At 50.3% G+C, this 22859-nt stretch overlaps 1 protein-coding gene and 2 pseudogenes across 8 annotated transcripts in view; 1 reads left to right on the top strand and 2 right to left on the bottom strand.

The window, feature by feature from the left end:
* TRRAP (transformation/transcription domain associated protein) overlaps positions 1-22859 on the top strand; it is a 168688-nt gene that overhangs the window by 111554 nt on the left and 34275 nt on the right. For 4 of the 8 annotated variants that reach the window (XR_010342808.1, XR_010342807.1, XR_010342806.1 and 1 more), the window contains 8 exons: positions 550-749; positions 1603-1864; positions 11967-12192; positions 12852-13069; positions 16025-16209; positions 18918-19121; positions 19207-19401; positions 19934-20936. Coding sequence is in view for 4 of the 8 variants with exons in the window: in XM_012455499.2 (XP_012310922.1) it covers positions 550-749; positions 1603-1864; positions 11967-12192; positions 12852-13069; positions 16025-16209; positions 18918-19121; positions 19207-19401; positions 19934-20218 (1775 nt within the window). In the remaining 4 variants the exon portion in view is untranslated. Of the gene's footprint in view, positions 1-549; positions 750-1602; positions 1865-11966; positions 12193-12851; positions 13070-16024; positions 16210-18917; positions 19122-19206; positions 19402-19933; positions 21060-22859 lie in introns of those variants that run through there. The other 4 variants (XM_012455505.2, XM_012455503.2, XM_012455499.2 and 1 more) reach the window with 2 other exon arrangements.
* On the bottom strand, positions 5609-6243 carry LOC135268106 (E3 ubiquitin-protein ligase RNF14-like; annotated as a pseudogene).
* On the bottom strand, positions 6446-10998 carry LOC105719382 (E3 ubiquitin-protein ligase RNF14-like; annotated as a pseudogene).

Here is a 22859-nt window from a genome sequence, read left to right as displayed (position 1 = left end):
AAAAAAAAAAAATGGGCATTAAGGGTTCTGCAGTGTATCTCACAGGGAAAAATGACTATTTTTCAAAAGCAGTATTGGTTTGGTTTTCCAAACCTATTTCCTGTTAAGTGCTTTTAGGTTCTCTGAGTTTATAGTAGCAAGGAACGTGTAACATATTGTGAGATATTTTTCCAAACATTTATGTTTAAGATGATCAGACATAACCGAAAGATTAAAAAGAGTGCTCGGGGAACCCTCGTATACCCTCACCTGGACTACCAGGCGGCGTGTTGTCACACCCGCTTTCTCCTGAAACACATACACGGGTTTATTTAATGGAATGGATTGAAGTCGTGTTGTAGACAATTGCGCTGTCCATCCCCGAGTCCCTCTGCGCACCTGCGCCTAGAACCAGGGCCTTCTCCCATGCAGTCCCTGGGGAAGCGGTCTTGTGAGGATTCACACGCCGGCAGGAACCAGCGCTCCTTTGGCCCATGGGTCCTGCAGCGCTCCGAGCCCTGGCATCTGTCGGTTTTGCGCTGACACTGGCGTTGTGTGTGTTGCTCTCAGATTCTGGACAGCAGCAGCCAAGTTCAGTGGGTAACCAGTCCCATTCTGCATCAGATCCAGGGCCCATAAGAGCAACAGCACCCATGTGGCGCTGCAGCCGAATCATGCACATGCAGCGAGAGCTCCACCCCACCCTTCTGTCTTCCCTGGAAGGCATCGTCGATCAGATGGTCTGGTTCAGAGAAAATTGGCATGAAGAGGTATTTGGCTCTGATCTTGCACATGCTGGCTCCTTGTAGAGGGGACGTGTTGTTCTTTATGCTTCTGTGGCTCTCTTACCTTGAGGTTTGGCTGCCTGGTCCTTTTATATATTTGTTGTCCAACTTAACCATGGACCAGGCAAAGAGCTGTCTCCGCGCATTAGTACAGCCTTAAAGATTCGAAGCAGAAGACACATGAGAGGGTGGAATTCAGGAAGCCACTTCTTGCTGTTAAAATGCTGGCCGTGCTCACTTCTCTGTGCTCAGTGACCTGAGTGCCACTGATAACTAGGTGTGAGTAGGAGCCGTGGCATGAGTTAACAGGGTTATAATTTCCAGACATAGGAAACTGTAGGTATGTGGGGTTATTTGATAATAATAGTAGTCATACCGCTTCCTTAATATTATGCTGGCTTAAGCCGATGACAAAATAGTCCACACCTCACTGCCCGGATGCTTACCTGGTTGAGCCCCGAGGCCAGCTCCGTAGTGCTATGGAAGTCTCGTGTGTGCACACAGACACTCAGTGGGAACGGTATGGCTACCTGAAAATACGGGGATTTTGTAGCTAATCGCAGATGGGTGTATGATCCAAAAATGTGGGGCTTTTCTGTTTTTGTTTTTTTTTAGTCTTCAAGGTCCTTACTCCCCAAAGGCAAAAGCACCTGCTCCCACATGGCACACAGGTGTCCTGTCTCTTGCACACACTGATTTCACGCCTGCTGTGTGCGGGTCCTGGGGGTGGTGCAGAGATGACCCGGGCTGGGAAGGCCACACTTAACAGGTGCTTTTGGCTGCTGGTCCTGGAGTGGAGGGCTCTGTTTATCAGTTGTCTTTGGCTCTTTTCTACCAGGTTCTCAGGCAGCTCCAGCAGGGCCTGGCGAAATGTTACTCCGTGGCGTTTGAGAAAAGCGGAGCGGTGTCTGATGCTAAAATCACCCCCCACACTCTCAATTTTGTTAAGAAGTTGGTGAGCACCTTTGGGGTGGGCCTGGAGAACGTGTCCAACGTCTCAACCATGTTCTCCAGTGCGGCTTCTGAATCTCTGGCCAGGCGGGCGCAGGCCACTGCACAAGACCCTGTCTTTCAAAAGCTAAAAGGCCAGTTCACGACGGGTGAGTCTCAATTTTCCTTCCCTGTTCATAGGGAGAGTTCTGCATGCTGATTTCCTCGTCTTCAGTGTCAAAGCTGATTGTATCGTTAGTTTTCTGATCACTGCACTGGGCACACTGGTTACACTCTGTTTACAACGCAGACTTCAGAGCACATAGCTGAGACCACACGTTTTTCTCCCTAGCGAGGGGTCCAGGTGTGGAGCAGAAGCTGCCAGGATCCAAAATGGGATAGAAAATGCATGGTTTCAGGCCACACTGCCCTCCTGCCTTCCTGAGACCCTTCCTTCACTTGCTTTTGGTGGGAAACAGTGTAGGGTGGGGTGGTGGGAGACATGTTAGTGTGAACCAGGAGGAGATGAACTCCCGGTGAGCCAGTGGGAGATGGGGTCCGGTAAGCCAGTGGGAGATGGCGCTGGGTGTGGTGATGGGAGACAGTGTTAGTGAGCCAGTAGGAGACGGTGTCTGGTAGGCTGCTGAGAGACAGGGTCCAGTGGACCCATGGGAGACGCGTCCCGGTGAGCCGGTGAGAGACGGGTCTGGATGAGCCGGTGGAGACGGGTCCCGGTGAGCCAGTGGGAGATGGGTCCAGTGGGCCCGTGGGAGACGTGTCCCAGTGAGCCGGTGGGAGACGGGTCCGGGTGAGCCGGTGGGAGATGGGTCCCGGTGAGCTGGTGGGAGACAGGGTCCGGGTGAGTCGATGGGAGATAGGGTCCGGGTGAGTCGATGGGAGACAGGGTCCCGGTGAGCCTGTGGGAGACGGGTCCGGGTGAGCCGGTGGAGACGGGTCCGGGTGAGCCAGTGGGAGACGTGTCCCAGTGAGCCTGTAGGATTTACAGGGACAGGGCCTGCAGTGATAAGCTAAGTGTAAGCTCACTGTGGATTTGGGCATCATGGTAGGGAGATGCATTTTCAGTGCTTGTCTGTAATTCAGGTTAATGTGTTTTCCTAGACCCATAGGAGCTTAGCTCCTGGCTTTGCCTCTTATGTTGTGATGTGAGGGAAAGGAGTCTAATTTCCTTCAGCCCAGGTTTCTTCCTCTGTCAAAGAGGGATCGTCACCCCCGTTCCATCATATGCACGTCCCGTCCATCCATCCCATCCATTCACCTGCATCCCATCATCCCCATGTCCCATCTACTTACCCTCTTCCCATCTTACACACCCACATCCCATTTATACACACATGTCCCATCGTACGCACCCGTGTCCCATCTATACACCGCCGTTCCATCTAACCCCATCCCATCCACGCACCCCCATCCAGTCATACACCCCATCCGCTCACCTGCATCCCATCATCCTCATGTCCCATCTACACACCTGTATCCCATCTGCTTACCTCATCCCATCATACATGCCCATATCCCATTTACACACACGTGTCCCAGCGTACCGACCCGTGTCTCATCTACGCACCTGGGTCCCATCATATACACCCGCGCCCACCGCTGTGTGCACAGGCACAGCTGCTTCTCGTGCTATCTGGACCACATTGCTTCTTACTCATCACTCAGCTTCCGTGCCACTGATCTGAAGGCACCCTAGCAGGGAGTGTGTGGTGGGCTCTCTTGCCAGCTCTCACTTGAGAGCTCCTGGTGCCAGGATGTGACTTCAGCCGCCTGAGTAGCTTCCCCAGCCTTTCACCTCTTGAGTGTCAGCACGAGTGATTGTCGTGTGAAAATGAGATTTGTCTGGTACAATTTCCCGGAGGTGAAAGAAGCATTGAATCATTCCCATTTACAAGCTTAATTACTGCTTTTTTAAAATAGTAGAACAAACATTTTAATTTTCATTTCTTATCTTCAACTTATTCTTTAAATTAACTTCAATTTTTATACAAAACATCCCGAATGGCAGTCCATGAAACTATCTGGTTTAAACAAAATATGGGCCCTAAAACCTAAGCTCAGTCACTGGCCCAGGTAAAAGGAAGAGATGCTATTCTGTGACCTTTTTCCTCTTAAGAATATATGCCAAACAGTTTTAAAATATGATTAGTTGCCTTGGTAACAGAATAAAAAGCAGCAACCCTGTTCTAATTGTAAGATAAGTTTAAATTTGATTTTTATTTTTAAAATGAAGCATCCTCTTTGACAACCCAGAAACAGAGTCTTTGCTGACTCTTTGGATACACACCTAAAACAGTTAAAAGTGATGCCTCAATTTTCAATAACAAAGTAGGAAAAAAAGAATATGTTCTTGCTGATCGTGGTGGCTCATGCCTATAATCCCAGCACTTTCGGACGCCGAGATGGGCGGGACACTTGAGGTCAAGAGTTCAAGACCAGCCTGGCCAACATGTTGAAACCCAGTCTCTCCTAAAAATAAAAAAATTAGCTGGGTTTGGTGACACACGCCTGTCATCCTAGCTACTCGGGAGGCTGAAGTGGGAGGATTGCTTGAACCTGGGAGGCAGAGGTTGCAGTGAGCCAAGATCCCACCACTGCACTCTAAGAGCCTGGTGACAGAGTGACACTGTCTCAAAAAAGATGTTCTCAAGCTGCAGTTCAGGTTTTCTGTCCTCTTCTCCAATAAATCTTGTTTTACTACCAAGCCACTCACCAAACTATAAGGAAAGACAATTTTTCAAAAAAAAAAAAAAAAAAAAACCAACAAAACACAGAAAAAGAAACAGGTACTATCACCCAAAAGACTGCTGTTGCCAAAAAAAAAAAAAAAGAGTGGGAAGCCAAATTCCCATAGCTTGTTAGAGAAGATCTTTAAAAAGAATTCAGAAAGTTAAGAGTAGAACTATAGTGGTAAAGACAGGTTCAGAGTGCAGATAATTCAGGAACATTCAGCTTGGAAATACATTAGCCTTTCTCCTAGTCCATCAGAGGAAATAAAAACATGTTGCTGGAATTAATATTAAAATTGTCCCTACACACAGAAGGTAAAAATAGAGAACATGGAACAAAAGTAGCAAAGACAAGCCCCCTTGAATCTAGGCTCTACTGCCCAGGAAAGTTGGATTTTTCCTGAACCATTATCACTAGATTCTAGATTTGGCCTGAAACCAGTGGACCACATATTCCATAATAAATATCAAGTGACCCACAGTGTTTGTGGTATTAAAAATTTTCTTTAATTATTATAAGTAGAAACTTACTCTATTCTGAAAAGCAGTAGGTCAAAATGACACTGGACCTTCCAGTCGGTTCCAGAGTAAAGGGCTCCCTCCAAAGAGGACTGACTTGGCTGAAACCTAGCCTGGAAGGAGTGCAAGTAACATGGAGTAAATGAAATCAGGCTGTCAGCATCATTTCCATAAGGCTTTTCTACCCACTCCAGTTATAAGGAGTAGTACCGAGGGAGCTCCAACAGAACGTCTTAGAGGGATGCTTCCCAGAGACAAAAGGGGGGCTCTAAGTTTAACTCTTGACCCCTTTTCTCCTTACTTAAAACTTGGGGAAGAAAATAAATATTTAATTTTTAACTTTTCAGAGCTTTGGGCACATTGTAATATTTAATATTCTGTAGTTTCATTTTCTGAACCTTTGGCTTATAATTTTTTTCTCAACTTACATTAAAAAAATGTCTTTATTATTTATATGGAAAAAAGAAAAAATATGTGAACGCACCTTCACGAGTAGTACCACTTGAAAATATAAGCCTTGTTCTTCCATATCTTCTACACAGGAAGAGTGAATGAATAGTACCGTAAATATCCTGCAAGGTTACTTTGTGTACTTGACAAAAGATAAGGGAAAACCAATCTACTTGCATTATCTTGAGCAGTAGTTAACTAGTCTTCAATCTCATCTTCCCAAATATCTCCATTTGCATCCAAGCATGAAGCAGCTGGTTGTAACACAGTGAAGCAGGGTTGGTGAAATGTTTGTAAGAGTTTGCTAGAGAGAGAACCCATGCCAACCCAACAGAAATACTGCATACAGCCAGTACATGGCATCCTGTTATGTCCATCTAACTTCTCTGTGGGAGTTCCACAGCATGGCACCTCTTTGAGTTCTCTTCCAGCCACTCCTCACTTTCCATCTCTTCCAGTACGTTCTGAGTCACCCTCTTACCTTACCTCTGTTTCAGAAATCTTGTATTGGCCTCATCAGGTTTCAGGTATTCATTTTGTAAGTCTGTTAATTCCTCTGTGGTCACCTTACATGGAGAGGCCCCATGGTAGGTCAGTCTGCACAAGGTACCAAAGGCAAAATTGTAGCTGGAGCAGATGCCTGTGGTACAGCCAGGCTCCTGCATCACAGGCAGCTGGCCACACGGGTGGGGGCAGCACACTACATCTGCCACCAGGTCCAAGGTGGACAGGAGGAGGCAGCCATGGCAGGCAGGTGACTCTGCTTCCACTGGCTCTTTGACCTGACCAGGAGTGGCCGCCGAAGCGCACTTCAGTTCTGGGCAGTTGATGCATTGACCCTGGCCATCTCTGATCTTCCTTTTTTTTTTTTTTTTGTTTTGAGACAGAGTCTTGGCTATGTTGCTCAGGCTGGAGTACAGTGGCTCAATCTTGGCTCACTGCAGCCTCCACATCCCAGGTTCAAACGATTCTTCTGCCTCCACCTCTCAAGTAGCCAGGATTACAGGCGTGCACCACCATGCCCGGCTGTCTGATCTAGATTTCAAAGCAGTCCTCCAGACAGGATTTGCAGTTCACATGCCTCACTCCATGAAGTACATGCATTCACTACCTAGCTTCTTACAGAAACAGATACCATACAGGAGCAATGTACTATTAAAGCATTTTATCTGCTGCGCTTGATTGGAGTCCAAGATTTCCTGGATCAGACTTGACAGTGATTCTACATCCTGCACAGCTCTCTCATCCACAATTTCCTCTTGGTCTACATAAGACCCAGCAGCTCCTCCACAATCTAGCTCTGTGTTGGGAGAGGTTGAGCTGTCCTCTGCGCTTTCTTCTGAGAACCCATCTTGAGCTCAGAGAGAGAGAGACACTATTCGGATGCACCAGGGTCTGTTGCTTCAGAAACTGCATCCAGGCCAACAGGACCACACTGCCACGGGGTTCTTCCCATAGGTGGTCTGAGTGCTCGCGTAGAGCAAATAGCTGAGTTGGTGGTAGCCACTTGCCACTAAGTGTGAATGATGGTAGGGAGGAGGATGGATAATCTGGTGGCAGTTCAGAGTTCAGCACAAGTGGAGGGAGAAAGCAAAGGGTGTATTCAAAGCCACTACTCTGAAGGCACTCATCTGAATTGCCGCTCACAAATACCTTGTAGTTCTGTGGCAAATTCAAGTAGATCCTGGTTTCTCCACCTTGGACAGGCTCTGCTTTTCCAGATTCATTTCCTTCATCAGTACTTGCCAGGGTCAGCACTTCATCTCCTGAGCTTCTCAGTCTTCTGACAACATTTAATTTTATGAGTAATTGTTAATAACAATCAGAAGAGAAGGATATCAACATCACAGTGTGTATTTCAGTTTATTTATTTTATTATTATTTTTTTTTCACTCTGTCACCCAGGCTGGAGTACAGTGGCGCAATCTCGGCTCATTGCCACCTCTGCCTCCCGGGTTCAAGCAGTTCTCCTGCCTCAGGAGAGTAGCTGGGATTACAGGCACCTGCCACCACGCCCAGCTTATTTTTTTATTTTTAGTAGAGATGGGGTTTCACCACGTTGGCCAGGCTGGTTTTGAACTCCTGACCTCAACTGATCCACCCACCTCAGCCTCCCAAAGTGCTGGGATTACAGTCGTGAGCAACCCTAACTGTCCATGTATTTCAGTTTAGAGTGGAGTTCATGCAGATCCCATTCATTTTCCAGCTGGTGGAGTTGGGACTGTGGAAGCTGGGTAACAGGCCAAGATGTGGAGCTCGTCCTACCTATACTATGGAAATCCTGCCATTTTGGGCAAACTGGAAACCGCTACCCCAGTGAGGGAAGCCCCTCCACCACGGTGTTTCCCTCCAGCCTGGGAAACTCCTTTCATCCTTCCAGGCCACACTGTACACACTCCAGCCTTGAGACCAGCCCTGGTCTGGGTTCAGCATGCCACTGCTGCTGTCTCCAGCACTTGCCACCTGGTGTCACGTGGCAACTGACTGACAAGTGGGGCAGGCCGCTGCCTAGCTCTCCGCCCCAGAGCTGGGATCATGGGGCCCCGTGAGGGCCTGTGAGCTGTGGGCCAGCCTGGGGCATCCTGAAGGAGCAGGGCCCATACGCTTCCCTTCCACCTTAGTGCCCTGAAGGGTCCTGGCCAGGCTGGGCCGGGGGCACCCTGTCCCAGGTTTGGGGAACCAAGGCCCACTGGGAAGTCCTGGCCCGGCCCCCTTCTCTTTCTCACCTGCCCAGGGTGTGGTCCCTACCATACCTTCCGGCTGCTCTGCAGTGCCCTACTTAGCGCTTTTGTAATGATCTTTTATCACATTCTTTCTTCACTGATGGGTTAAATCATAGAATAAGTGGTTCACATTTGTGATCATTAAAGTACCTTCTAAAGACCATTGTGTCTTAGAGGACACAGTTAATATTAAATCGGCCAGGTGTGGTGGCTCATGTCTGTAATCGCAGCACTTTGGGAGGCTGAGGCGGGTGGATCACAAGGTCAGGAGTTTGAGACCATCCTGGCCAACATGGTGAAACTCTGTCTCTGCTGAAAATATAAAAGTTAGCCAGGTGTGGTGGTGCGTGCCTGTAATCCCAGTTACTCAGGAGGCTGAGGCAGGAGAATCGCTTGAACCCGGGAGGCAGAGGTTGCAGTGAGCCAAGATTGTGCCACTGCACTCCAGCCTGGTGACAGAGCAAAAAAAGACTCTGTCTCCAAAAAAAAAAAAAAAAAAAAAAAAACTTAAATCACATGAAAGAAAATCTTTATCTCCGTAATCAGAAAGGACACTCGATAGTGACAGCGTGACTAGGGTTGCGTCCATCTGAAGTGCCTGCATGCCCTGCAGTGGCTCCAGGCAGTTTGGGGGTGCGGCTCCCATTCGTGATGTATGAGTTGGGTGTTGAGGGTAACACTGGGCTCACCTTAGGTGAACCCATAGCTGAGGGAGGTGCTCTTTGGAAGTAAAACGCAAGCACCGTCCTCCCCGTCTTTCATGCAAAGCGCTTTCATGTCTCAGGCTTGTGCTTGTGATGTGTGGTCTTTCACCCTCTGAGAACAGAAGAGTCTGAGATGAAAGTTTTATGGAAATCATATTTTACTTAAAAGAAATGGTGATATTCAGCGTGCTTTTATCTTAAAATGTCCACATTATTATATCAAAAAAGTAGAGAATCAGAAATGGAACAGATCATCTGGCTTTTTATGTTTAAAAAAAAAAAAATCACAAAACTGAAACTGGGAAAAGCCAGCATGAGGGTCCTGACTCATCTCAGACTGCAGCAGGTTCAGACACGCTCAGCCAGCGCTTGTCCACCTCCCACTCTCCCGTTCGCAGGGGCGGCTGTTTCAGTCTCTCTGTGCTCCGTTCATGGAAAGCAGTCCGATTCTCTAGTGGAGCTGCCTGTGTTGACTACCAACCACATGTTGGTAAAGAGGTGGAAAAAAGAAGTGGCACATTCCACTTACGCCACAGAAACGAAGGCTTCCCTTCATGTGGGAACTTGTACACAAATATTCAGAGCATTTGTTACTTTATTTGTGATAACTCAAAACTGGAAACCATGGGGATGCCCTTTCAGAGGGTATTGAATGCATTAAGTATACCCATCCTCAGCAATGAAGAGTTAATTACTGATACACTGTAACATGGTTGAACCTCAAAGAAATTATGCTGATAGCCGGGCGCGATGGCTCATGCCTGTAATCCCAGCACTTTGGGAGGCCGAGGCGGGTGGATTACCTGAGGTCAACAGTTCGAGACCAGTCTGACTAACATGGTGAAACCCCGTCTCATAAAAAAAGAAATTATGCTAAATGCAAAAGGCCAACTTGGAAAGGATGTGTACTGCAGGATTCTTATTTGTGAAGCATCACCAGAAGGGATTCTTGGTGGCCAGGGTGTTTGGGATGCAGGGGAGAGGTGGGTGTGGCCATGAAGGGTGACCTAGGGCGTCCCATGCTGATGGTGCAGCTCAGTAACTGATTGTGCATGTGGCTCTGCGAGGTGACACATGTGACATGACCACACAGCGGTGTGTGTGCGTACACACACATGCGCACACACACATGTGCACACGTAACTGGTGAAGTCTGAATCAGCTCTTTGGACTGTGCCAATGTCACCTTTTGGTGTTGGCATCACACTGGGTTGATAGGATGCTGATGTGGGAGGAGGGGTTTAGGAACATGAGACTTCCTGCTAGGAACTTCAAAATAAGAGTTTAAAAAAAAAAAAAAAAAAAGAACTAGATCAGAGTTTGGTGGTACCTTTTGGTCCTGTGTGGAGAGGGAACAGTGAGGTGGCCTGCATCCTTGGCGGTGGCCTCTGTCTCTGTTGCAGCTCTGCTGGGGGATCTCACCTTGGTGCTCACCTTGTATCTCACGTTGGTGGCTGGAGGTGCTTCTCCAGCCACCTGCCCATGTCAAGTCATGAGAGATGCAGAGGAGGGAGGTGCCAGAGCTTAAAATGAAAGGGAAACCAGACAAGTGCCATTGAAAAAACACACAAGAAAATACATTGGCTTTCATGAAACTGATGACATTTGTAGACAACCAAATTCATATGTGGACTGGGATAGTCAGGCCACTCGAATAGCAAGGTGTTATCACGCGTGAGCAGGGATAAGCCACTCAAACAGCAGGGTGTTATCACGCGTGGGCAGGGATAGGCCACTCAAACAGCGGGGTGTTATCATGCGTGGGCAGGGATAGGCCACTCAAATAGCGGGGTGTTATCATGCGTGGGCAGAGATGGTCAGGTCACTCAAACAACGGGATGTTACCATGCGTGGGCAGGGATAGTCAGGTCACTCAAATAGCGGGGTGTTATCACGCGTGGACAGGGATGGTCAGGTCACTCGAATAGCAGGGTGTTATCACATGTGGGCAGGGATGGTCAGGTCACTCGAATAGCTGGGTGTTATTGCACGTGGGCAGGGATGGTCAGGTCACTCGAATAGCTGGGTTTTATCACGTGTGGGCAGGGATGGTCAGGTCACTCAAATAGCGGGGTGTTATTGCGTGTGGGCAGGCATAGGCCACTTGAATAGCTGGGTGTTACGCCAAGTGCCTCCTGTGCGCTACCTCGTTTAATTTCATCCTTACACGGTAGGTGTTAAGTTATTCCCACTCCTGTTCCATGGGTTAGAAAAACGAGGCCCTGAGAGGTTCAGCAGCATGCTCCAAGCTCTGAGCTGGTGTGTCTGCTGCGATGACGCAGCCAGTGTTCTCTTTGGGCTCAGGACGCCAGCCCTGGTGCAGCCTGGGGACGGTGCCTCCTCGTGGCTCCCACAGGGCCCCTGTTTTGCTGTAGAAGCTGTTGGGTTCGTCCCGACCTCTGGTCGCCCTGGTGAGTCAGGGTGACTAGGCTCCTTCCAGCACTGGCGCTCATCTGGGAGGAAGTCAAGGTTTTTTACAGAAAGACGTTTTAATATAATTGATCTTTTAAACATTGAGTTTCAATAAAATTTGAGAAATACATTGACTGGAGATTTTTGAATTGCTTCAGTGAAACATGTTTTCGGCTTTTGCCATTTTGATATCTTGCGTTAGTTCCTTCTCGTGGCTCATTTAGAATCTAGCACTTTGTCCTGGGTGGCTCTTTCCTCACATGGATTACAATATTGGCTTTGACATGAGGCCTAGGGTTCCATGTGACACAGGTACTCAGAGACGGGGCTGCCGTTGGATACTGATCTTCGGGCCCTGGCGACACGGGCTTCTGGTTGTTGGGATTCACAGGCCTCCCGCAAGCTCCTGTGTCTCCCAGAGCCTGAGCCTCACGTTGCCTCAATGACACCATTCCTGAAAGGGCCTGGGGCTGGGGACAGAGTTTCAGGCTGGCGGTTCCTCTTTTCCTCTTCCTCTCCACACGATGGGAGGTCCCTGACAGAGCTTCTCTTGTTCTTTCAGCCTTTTGGGGAGCAAAGGACGTAAACTGTTTTGCTCCACACCGTGTATCAAACATGTTGTTCGTAGCTGGTGGCGACTTGAGCATTTTTTTTTTGCAGTGACTCAGAACTGGCCCAGATGACTAAAAATGTTTTTAATCATGTTTTATTTTGAAGATTTTGACTTCAGTGTTCCAGGATCCATGAAGCTTCATAATCTTATTTCTAAGTTGAAAAAGTGGATCAAAATCTTGGAGGCCAAAACCAAGCAACTCCCCAAATTCTTCCTCATAGAGGAAAAGTGCCGGTTCTTGAGCAATTTCTCAGCGCAGACAGCTGAAGTGGAGATTCCCGGGGAGTTTCTGATGCCGAAGCCGACACATTATTACATCAAGATCGCGCGGTGAGTGGGCCAACCTGTCAGGTGGAACTAACCCTGCCCTGTGTGGAATTTGGGACATGGATTCTGTGACATGGGAGAACATAAGACGATTCTAGGATTTAAGTGGTCAGGCACCTTAGAAGCTCTGCCTGCCCTGACCGGTTAGCTGTCCTCAATGCAGTTCAGGTTTGCATTCAGCAGACCTTCTTCTGAGTCACCATAGAACTAGACAAAACATAGCATGTCCCATCTTTTGTAAACCCTCGAAGAACAGTATTCAGGCAGAATCAGACGACTGTAGTGTTTCCCAGAGCGGGCTGTGTCTCATTTGAAATACAGAAAGGGCTTTGAAGCGGTTAAGTGTTTCATGTTTATTTCTGAGGCAGACACAGCTCTGCTTTCCCATACAGCCAGAGGTTAGCTGCCCTTTCCTCCAAATCTGGCTCCTGTGCTGGCCAGCTGTCCCTCCTCCTCGACTTCCATCTCTGGCTGCTGAATTTAAAATATTGTGACTCCATTTCCACATATCAGGGTGAGACAGGGTACAGATAAATTGATAAACGACCACTGACCTACGCAGTCTGTTTCCCGTGACAGTTCTGACGACTCTAGTTTCTTCTCAAGACAAGGACTGGTAACAGAGACACAGGGCGCGCGCCTCACACTTCTCGCTTTGGTAGGTTCATGCCCCGGGTGGAGATTGTGCAGAAGCACAACACCGCAGCCCGGCGGCTCTACATCCGGGGGCACAATGGCAAGATCTATCCATACCTCGTCATGAACGACGCCTGCCTCACAGAGTCGCGGCGGGAGGAGCGCGTGTTGCAGCTGCTACGTCTGCTGAACCCCTGTTTGGAGAAGAGAAAGGAGACCACCAAGAGGCACTTGTTTTTCACAGGTAGGTGTGAGAGCCACGCTTCGCAGGGTCCACAGGCAGCTCACCTTAGCCTTTGAGGGTCCACCTGCATCCCCAGAGAACGTTCTAGTCTGTGCCTAGCAGGGAAGGCCTCAGCAAGAGGAGCAGCTCAGGGCTTTCAGGCTTCTCACTCTGAGAGATGAGAGCTGTGTCCACCTTTTCTCTAAGGCGAGCTTGTCCGACCTGCGGGCTCCATGCAGCCCAGGTTGCCTTTGAATGTGGTCCAATGCAAATTCGTAAGCTTTCTTAGAACATTATGAGATTTTGTTTTGTTTTGTTTTTTGAGACGGTCTCGCTCTGTCACCCAGCCTGGAGTGCAGTGGTGCGATCTCAGCTCACTGCAACCTCCACCTCCCGGGTTCAAGCAGTTCTCCTGCCACAGCCTCCCGAGTAGCTGGGATTACACACACGTGCCACTGAGCCCAGCTAATTTTTTTTTTTTTTTTTTGCAATTTTTAGTTGAGATGGAGTTTCACCATCTTGGCCAGGCTGGTCTTGAACTCCTGACCTTGTGATCCACCCGCCTCGGCCTCCCAAAGTGCTGGGATTACAGGCCAGCTGCCACACCCAGCCCAGATTTTTTTTTTTTTTTTTTTTTGCTATTTTTTTTTCTTTTTTAGCTCATCAGCTGTTGTTAGTGTCAGCGTATTGTATGTGTGCCCCAAGATGATCCTTCTTCCAGTGTTACCCAGGGAAGCCAAAAGAGTGGACACCCCTGTTCTAAGGCCTTTCGCGCTCTATGCAGCGGGCTTTTGGGAGAGCCGGCGCCTGCCAGTGTGCTGCTGTTTTACTTCTCCTCCAGGGAGTCTGGGGGACCCGGCCGAGCCTAGCCTGGGAGCAGCAGCACGCACCAGGTTTCCAGCACACCTCGAGCCATGTCACACACTGCACTCTGGGCCCTCCCTGAATTTCCTTCCTGGGTGAAATACAGGACTCAGGGAAGTCTGGCTGCCCAGTTAGGGCCACAGAGATTATCAGGGGCACAAGTAGCTGATAAGAAGCAACCTCTGAGTGAAGTCTTTATCTTTGAGTTATCGTGAGTGGTCTGACTCTATGCACGGCACGCAGATGTGATGCTTATAATGTTACCCAGAGGCGAGAATCACTGTGATGACATTTTAGCGTCTAATCCCTGGGGTTGAGAGCCCACTGCAGTGCATGTCATCTAGTCCTGTATGGGAACTTTCTTTCACCACCTAAGCCGTGATCCAGCCCCTTTTGACCTGAAATCTCTGACCCTTAAGTTCTATATCTCAAAATAAGTAGATTTTTTTAAAAAAGGCTGAAGAAAGCTCAGAATGCATCATGGAAAGCTGTGTGTGTTTTAACACATATGTAACATGACCTTTAGTGTTGACCCCAGCTGTGGGTTATTGATTTCTCTGCTTTTCAACATTGGTTAGCACGGCCTGGCAGTCCTAATGTGTGTCCTGGAGTCATGTGGGGATTTCTCTGTGGGTAGAAGCCAGGACAGCGAGCCATCAGCTGTGGCTTAACTGACATTGGACAGAATTAGCCACTTGGTTCACAGAAGTCAGAATCATCTGTGCACCTCACGCACCCCTGACTCCACATCAGAGGTTACAGCAGCCTGGACACGGCCACCATTGGGACCCTCACCGGGGAGGCTTAATCTGCCGTCTTCTGGAAATCTCTCAGTTCCCTCCAACTTTATTTCAACAAGGTATCTGAACCTAATATCTTCATAAAATATTATCTCATTTAATCCACAAGCAACCCTCTGGGGTAGGTACTATTACTCTACTTTTGCATCAAGAGACTGCACACAAGTCTGGTGCTGCTCCCCAAGGTGACGTCATTGGGAAGGCAGGCTCTGGAGTGGCCACCCAGCGCTTCTGCCGCCTCCAGCTAGCTCAGACAGGAGTGGGTTTCAGGGCAGGTTAGCATCCTGTTGGGCGGGCGGTTCATTAACTGCATCTCAGATACCAAATGGTGATTGGGAACAGTGCCGGTCACCATGTGTGGACAGGGATTTACACGTTAATGGGGCTGGATGATCAGGTTGATGCCAGTGGCTTTCCTTTTCTGGACAGAACACACAAGATGACCTCAGGGATGATTTTCCTGCTTCTCCAAAGATGGGGCATAGCCGTCCTATGTGCTGAAAGACAAGGTTGCGTCATTAGCCAGCAGCTGTCTCAGAGCAGGAGGGCTGGACTCTTCCCGTAGACTCTAATTAAGGAAAGCCTCTAAGACTGAACATTTGGCAGAGTCTGTTTATTATTATTTTTTTTTTGATAGGGTGTCTCACTCTGTTGTCCAGACAGAAATGCAGTAGCGCAATCTCAGCTCACTGCAGCCTCCGCCTCCTGGGTTCAAGTGATTCTTCCGAGTAGCTGGGACCACAGGCATGCGCCACCACACCCAGCTAATTTTTGTGTTTTTTAGTAGAGACAGGATTTTGCCATGTTGGTCAGGCTGGTCTCGAACTCCTGACCTCAAGTGATCCTCCTGCCCTGGCCTCCCAAAGTGTTTGGATTACAGGGATGAGCCACCATGCCTGGCCATGTTCTTATTTTTCAGACAGGGTCCTACTCTGTATCACCCAGGCTGGAGTACAGTGGTGCAATCACAGCTCATGACAGCCTCCAACTCCCGGGCTCAAACAATCCTCCCACCACAACCTCCCGAGTAGCTGGGACTACAGGCTATTCTTTATTTTTGTTTTCTTTTAAGACATCTTTTTAAAATTGCCTTCTAAAGCATTTCTGATTGTGAACACAGGCTGACGATCAGCTCGTGCCATCAGAGCCTCGTGCCATCTGCTGGGTAAATGGGTGGTGCAGCTTCCTTCTTTGCCCCCCTGAGGCACACAGGGCCGGGTCAGCTCTGCTCCTAGTGACGCCTTGACAGTGGCGCTGAGCGCTGGCCCACGGTCACCCTCAACCTGCCCTGTTTCTCTTCCCCTCTTCCCAGTGCCCCGGGTCGTGGCAGTTTCCCCGCAGATGCGCCTCGTGGAGGACAATCCCTCTTCACTTTCCCTGGTGGAGATCTACAAGCAGCGCTGTGCCAAGAAGGGCATCGAGCATGACAACCCCATCTCCCGTTACTACGACCGGCTGGCCACGGTGCAGGCGCGGGGGACCCAGGCCAGCCACCAGGTAGCAGCGGGGCGGGGCCGGGCTGGGGGCTGAGCTGCCGCCTGCAGCCCTCCTGCGTGCAGCAGTGCTCGGGGACACGGGTGCTCGGGAGACATGCAGGCGTTCATTGGGGACCACCTCTGTCATTTAAGATAACTTGATTAGACTCGTGAGATGGTAGAGAGACAGCCATTGACCTTAGTGAGAGGATGCTTGTGATGGTTTGTCATGATAGGACACGGGTCATTCCTCGACCTTGGAGAGGCCCCTTGTCCTCTGCCTGTACTTACAAAGAAGCTCTGAAGTTAGAATTTTAAAATAAGTTTCTGGCAGTCTCATCTGGCAGCCGCATCTGATCTGAGGTGATGGGAGGCTGACTGCAGTCTGCATTCATCCACCTCACCTGGTCTGCTGGGGCGTTAGGCCATGTGCAGTATGTGTACTGTCCATACTTTCTAAAATACAGAAAGCGACAGACTCTGGAGTGCGGGGCCCAGCTGTTTGGGTTGCCTGAGCCGGGAGCGTGGGTCCCGCAGGAGTCTTGGGTGGCCCTGCCTGCAGCCCCCAGAGGCCCTCTTTTCACCTGCACGTTTTTGCTCTTGGTAGGAGGCAGGGCGGGTATGGGCTCTGGATGAGATTTTTGGGGGATTGTGTGGAGCACCCAGCAGCAGCTGTTTTGGCCTCTCCCCAGGTGCACCTGAAGTCCTTTGTGTGGGTCCCAAGCAGGAGAGACCACAGAGGTGGACGCTGTGACCTTGCCCAAGTCTTGCAGGGACTTATTCCAGTTCTCCTGGCTCCTGGAGGACTTAGTTTGGTTGAGAAAGGTTGAGCCCACCCTATGCTCCATGGCCCAGGGCACTGCAGGGCCCAAGGTGTTCCAGGCTACGGGGTCAGGTGCTGCCTCCCAGCTCTGTGCAGGCAGAGGCGTGGATCCCTGTTTCTGATCGACCTCTGTTGACAGAGCTCATGGCCTCTCTTGGGAATCGATGCCAGCACTTTTTTGTGGCACAGGCCACAGCCTGCTCATTCTGTGAATGGTGGGCAGCTCTGAGGTATTTGCAGGAGAGGAATGGGTTTTTCTCTTAAGGCAACATTAACTTTCGACAGCGTGGAAGCCAGTGACAAACACGTGCCGACCTCAGAGTCATCCTGTTTCTAAACAGCATGAGTGACCGACCAGGCTGTTTGTTCCAGGTTAGCAGCTGCCAGGGCCTGTAGGCAGAGGGAGATGCACACAGCACAGAGGACTCCAGCTTCAGAGCTGCTTCCTCCTCTCTGTGCCTCTTGTTTTTTGTTTTGTTGTAAATTCTGCTCCATCATTCTCTCTTTCTTTTCGAGACAGAGTTTTTCTCTTATTGCCCAGGCTGGAGTGCAATGGCACGATCTGGGCTCACTACAACCTCTGTCTCCCAGGTTTAAGCGATTCTCCTGCCTCAGCCTCCCGAGTAGCTGGAATTACAGGCATGCATCACCATGCCCAGCTAATTTTGTATTTTTGGTAGATACGGGGTTTATCCGTGTTGGTCAGGCTGGTCTTGAACTCCCGACCTCAGGTGATCTGCCCGCCTCAGCCTCCCAAAGTGTAATTCCAAACCTGGAATTACAGGCATGAGCCACCCTGCCCAGGCTTGTTTGGTTTTGTTGTATGTTAAAGACAGTCTCTCTCTGTCGCCCAGGCTGGAGTGCAGTGGTGTGATCTTGACTCACTGCAACCTCCACCTCCCGAGTTCAAGCGATTCTCCCACCTCAGCCTCCAACGTAGCTGTGATTACAGGCGTGAGCCACCGCGCCTGGCCAGGCTGCTGGTTTTCACAGCTCCCACAGTGGTGAGGCGGCTGGTTTTCCAGGCTTCTGTGGAGCTGGGGAGAAGTGAGTGGGAATGGCGCACAGTGAACTGGCAGTGCACTCACTGTTCTCACCAGGAGTCAGCCTTTTCCTTAGACTGTTGCAAGCCTTTAATTTCTAGAGTTCTGAAAAAGTTGATTTTGATGGGTTTTGGCAGCATGCTCACTGCTTGAGGAGCAGATTTTGGAAATCCTTGAGGTCTCAGAAGTGCTTCCCATTTGACAGACGAGGAAACAAGCTGCATGTGTCGTGGGCGGCCTGCCTTGTTCTTGCCAGCGGAAGGGCCTGCTTTCTCACGGCCATTCGGAGCGTGGGGGTTGGACTTAACTGAGAAAAGACCCCGAGCCTATACCAGATGGTCGAACAGGAGCTCCATTAACTCAGTAAACTCTTACCGAGTGGTGGTGCCTGCAGTGGTCTATGAGTCTCCAGTCTAGAGATCAGTCTCAAGTGTGGCGTGTGTGGGTACAGCAGCTCCTTCAGTTTGTGAAACATTTGTCTTCGGTATACGGTCTTGGTTGGAAGTGGCGCTGCTGGCGTCAGCTGTTTGTTGTGTTAATTGGTCTGATAAATTCTGTGGTGAGCAAGGGTGGAAGTGTTTCGATATTCACCTGCATTCTCGTCAGGTGTCACGTATCAGGTAACAGGCTTTGGCACAGACCAGCTGCATTGGTGCTTTAGAGGGGACGGCAGCAAACCCCAGAGGGAAACAGAGCCATCTTGTGCCTCCTCGTGTTCAGTCAGATAACAATGCATGTGTCAAATCTCTCACCAGAATTTACTCTTGCTTCTGAGTTAAAGACTAATTGCAATTTGAGAGTTTTTCTTTTGCAAAAAAAAAATCAGTGAGTTAGGTGGAAGTATCATGGATCGATGTACTTCAGGTCCTTCGCGACATCCTCAAGGAGGTTCAGAGTAACATGGTGCCGCGCAGCATGCTGAAGGAGTGGGCACTGCATACCTTCCCCAACGCCACGGACTACTGGACGTTCCGCAAGATGTTCACCATTCAGCTGGCTCTCATAGGCTTTGCGGAATTCGTCCTGCATTTAAATAGACTCAACCCCGAGATGTTACAGATCGCTCAGGTAAGCTGGTTTGAACAGCCAGATCCTCTCCTCAAGACGTCACCTTTCTGTTGAAGTTCCTAAAGTGTCTCCTTCTGAAATTTAGGACACTGGCAAACTGAACGTTGCCTACTTTCGATTTGACATAAACGACGCGACTGGAGACCTGGATGCCAACCGTCCCGTCCCGTTCCGCCTCACTCCCAACATTTCTGAGTTTCTGACCACCATTGGCGTCTCCGGCCCGTTGACGGCGTCCATGATCGCAGTGGCCCGGTGCTTCGCGCAGCCGAACTTCAAGGTGGGTCTCCACATCGTCTGGTGACGGGAGCAGCCCAGAGCCGCTCAGGTGCACGCACGTCACGGCCTTGCGGGAGCTGCTTATCTGCCTCGTGGGCTCTGCATTTCCCACCGTGGCCAGCACCCCCGTGGGTTACGTCCTTCTTTGCTGTGAGGGCAGGGGATGGTTTTCTCTTTGGTTCACTCTCGGCTGTAGTGCCTGGAACAGGCCTGCCCGACACTCAGCAGACACTGGAAGGCGTCGAGTAAATAAGCAGATGGAGCCCCAATCGCAGGTGGCCGCCTGTGCCACCCAGGTTTGTGCTGCCCAGCTCCGAGGCCTTCTGGCTGCTGCTTCAAGTGGAGGAGGGCATGTGTCCCCCAGCGGCTTCCCCAGCCCGTCCTGAGGGCACATGGCCTGGCCCAGTGCTGAGGCTTGAGCAGCCCTGGTGGCCCTGGGTGGCCGCTGTGGCTGAGCCCTGCCTTGTGAGGAAGCCGCCCCTCTGGGCTGTTCTTGGTTCAACACAAGTCCTCACATTATCTCCCTCACGCAGGTGGATGGCATTCTGAAAACCGTGCTCCGGGACGAGATCATTGCTTGGCACAAAAAAACGCAGGAGGACACATCCTCTCCTCTCTCGGCCGCCGGGCAGCCAGAGAACATGGACAGCCAGCAGCTCGTGTCCCTAGTTCAGAAAGCCGTGACCGCCATCATGACCCGCCTGCACAACCTCGCCCAGTTTGAAGGCGGGGAGAGCAAGGTGAACACCCTGGTGGCTGCGGCAAACAGCCTGGACAACCTGTGCCGCATGGACCCCGCCTGGCACCCCTGGCTGTGACCGCGGCCGCCTCAGCCACCCAGAATGTGAAGGGACCCCCAGGCTCTGAGCCCGCGGCTTTTACCACTTCTCTCCGCCTCGTTCATTTTATTCACGAAAGTCCTGCAGTTTCACTGGGTTGCGGTTACTTTCCTGACAGTTTGTGTGTGAAAGAGGGAGCTGGTGACGACTGTGGGCGAGGCGGTTAGAAATGGTAGAGCTGGAACTTACTCCAAGCTTTTAAATGATCTTTTAAGAAACCAGGATTCTCCAGTCTGGAATTTCTGGGTGAGTCCTTTTTTTATGGTGTCCTCCCTCTGTGAATGTACAGGCGGAACCGTACGAGCAGCTCCCAACCGTCCATTTTTAACACCTCACAGCAGCTTCGTGCTTTTGTACAGACCTTTGTAACAAGTGTACAGAAAACCCATTTTGTTTGAGACACAAGAGATGATGAACTGATCTTGCTGGTTTTTCTGAGCACAGAGTTTTAGGTTGTACGCAGCTCGCCCTGGGATTCTTGCTGAGCGTTCGGCGTGGATCCATGGGTTGGGTCACCCTGCGGGAGCGCCACACCACATCCACCTGGATTCCGCTGGAGGAGACAGAACTGAGAGTCTGCAGGCGGCTCCTGCACTTTTTATTTCTGGCTCTTTGGATGTCTTCTAGACGTTTACTATCATTGTACCTGAAGAAAAATCACTTTTACCTTCCTAATTTAAAAAGACAAAACAGAAATGTAAGTTCCTTTGCTACTTCAGTCTTTCTGTTCACATTTTTATAAATCTGAGCATTGAGAATGTTCTATCTAAATTTGTACAGTGTGATTTTTTTTTTTTAGAATAAATATTTTATAAAAGGGTTTATTGTCCATTATTTATGTTAAAATGCTTGTTTCCATGAGAGGTTTCTTCCCTCTCAACGTCCCTCAGCCCCTTGGGAAACAGAGGCCCCAGAGGCAGTGTGGGCTCCTCATTGTAGCCTCTTGGTGATGGCGTGCACTGCCCGAGCAGGCACAGTGCTGCTGTGATCACAGGGGAAGCTGTGACTTGGGGCGTGGGAAACCAGCTCAGAGCATATGCAGTCACAGCGACAAGGAATGGCGGCCCGACCTCAGCAGCGGGTCAGGGTGCCGGGACCCAGAGCCCTCAGCTGTGTTGATGTGTTTCCAGGCTGCTGCCATGTAACATCCATGTGTGGAGCGTGTGCAGAGTGTGCCTGAAGCATGCCCGGAGGCTCAGCATGAAGCACTCTGCGCCCAGCTCCACCTCCTCCTTGTGCTTCATCCAGTGTGTACCGTGGCCAGGCCTGCCCTCACATGGGAGGGGCAGTCCCCGAGGAGCACATGCCCTTGTGCCAGAAACAGCGCAGGAAGAGGGATGAGGTTCCCACTCCAGGGCTATGGCCCTGAATCGGAAAGGACTTGCCTGTTGGGAAGTGTGACGTTTCTTCCAGGAAGATGGCCCTTTACAGGACCGAGGGCATGGGGCAACATGGAGCCCTCACTGGGCCTCTGCCCCAGGCCACAGAACCTTCTCCAGCCCTTGACTCTACTTGCCTTCCATTTACCTGCCATTGTTTCAGGCAACCATGAAATGATGCCTACAGCTGAGATGACTCAAATCCCACCGCAGAGTCAAATGAAGGGCCATGACCTAATGTCCGTTGGCAGCTTTGGATCACGGTTCTGTTGCTGGGTTACAACCTGGGTGCAGGCTGGTTTGCAGTGGGCAGTGCTGGCAGCTGCAGTCAATGTCTTTGTGCTGGGCTCCAGTCCTCAGGCCAGAGGGGCTGTTTCCCATTTTATTGAGGGGGAGTTTCCAGCTCGGAGAAGGTGAGAAGCTTGTCCAAGATCTGAAGCAGTTGTGGAGAAACTGGGATTGAACCCATCCAGCCTGACTCCAAGCCCCCATGCTACTCCCTGGGCCACAGGGAGGCTGTTTTTGCCAGTCTGACAGGACTCAAGTTACTTCCCAGCTCCTTGCAAAGAGTTGTCTTTGTGAGACTGTGTCATGGGTTCTGGAATGATGGGAGCCGTGCTTTGCAAATGAGGAGTGATTGTGTGCTCGTCAGGCAGTGGATGGGTATCCTGCTGGCATCAGGCCTGAGTGGAGACCATGCCCCTCCGAGCGTCCTCATTGCGTGTGACAAGGTATAGACCACTGAGTGAATTGTCTTGCATTCCATGGAGCGTGGTGTCTGTGTAGATATGTGGGTGGCATTAGGGTTGGGGGTCATTTGTCTTTCACGCTGGAGAATGGAGTCTGGAGCTGGTGCTACTGGTAAGGAAGAAGCCTGGCTCCCTGCCAGGCTCACCCACGCCCTCCCTCTGGTTGTTGGGAAAACCAACCTTGGAACGGCCAAAGCGGGAGATACCGCCTCCCCAGTGAAGATCCGGCATCTCCTGAGCTCCATGTGGAAAGATCAAAGAGCTGGAGGCGGGCTCCCTTCAGGCAGCAACTCAGTGACCAGGAGCCTCAGTTCTGTCCACCCTAGCACAGCATTGCTGGGAGCTGGGCCCGGGAGGCTGCCGGCTCCAGAGTGAGGAGGGTCCAGACCACACAGAAACTGTGCCCTTATTCTCCAAACACCATTTCAAAGCAGGTGCTATTATTAGACTTCTTTTTATTCTTATGGTAAGGTATGTGTAAGATAAAATTGA

Source organism: Aotus nancymaae, unplaced genomic scaffold, assembly GCF_030222135.1.
Source record: "Aotus nancymaae isolate 86718 unplaced genomic scaffold, 86718_ANA_hifiasm-v0.15.2.pri h1tg000015l_0, whole genome shotgun sequence".
In the NCBI taxonomy this organism is placed as follows: Eukaryota; Metazoa; Chordata; class Mammalia; order Primates; family Aotidae; genus Aotus; species Aotus nancymaae.
Note: the sequence above shows the minus strand (reverse complement) of the source record. Positions and strands in the feature narration are given on the sequence as shown.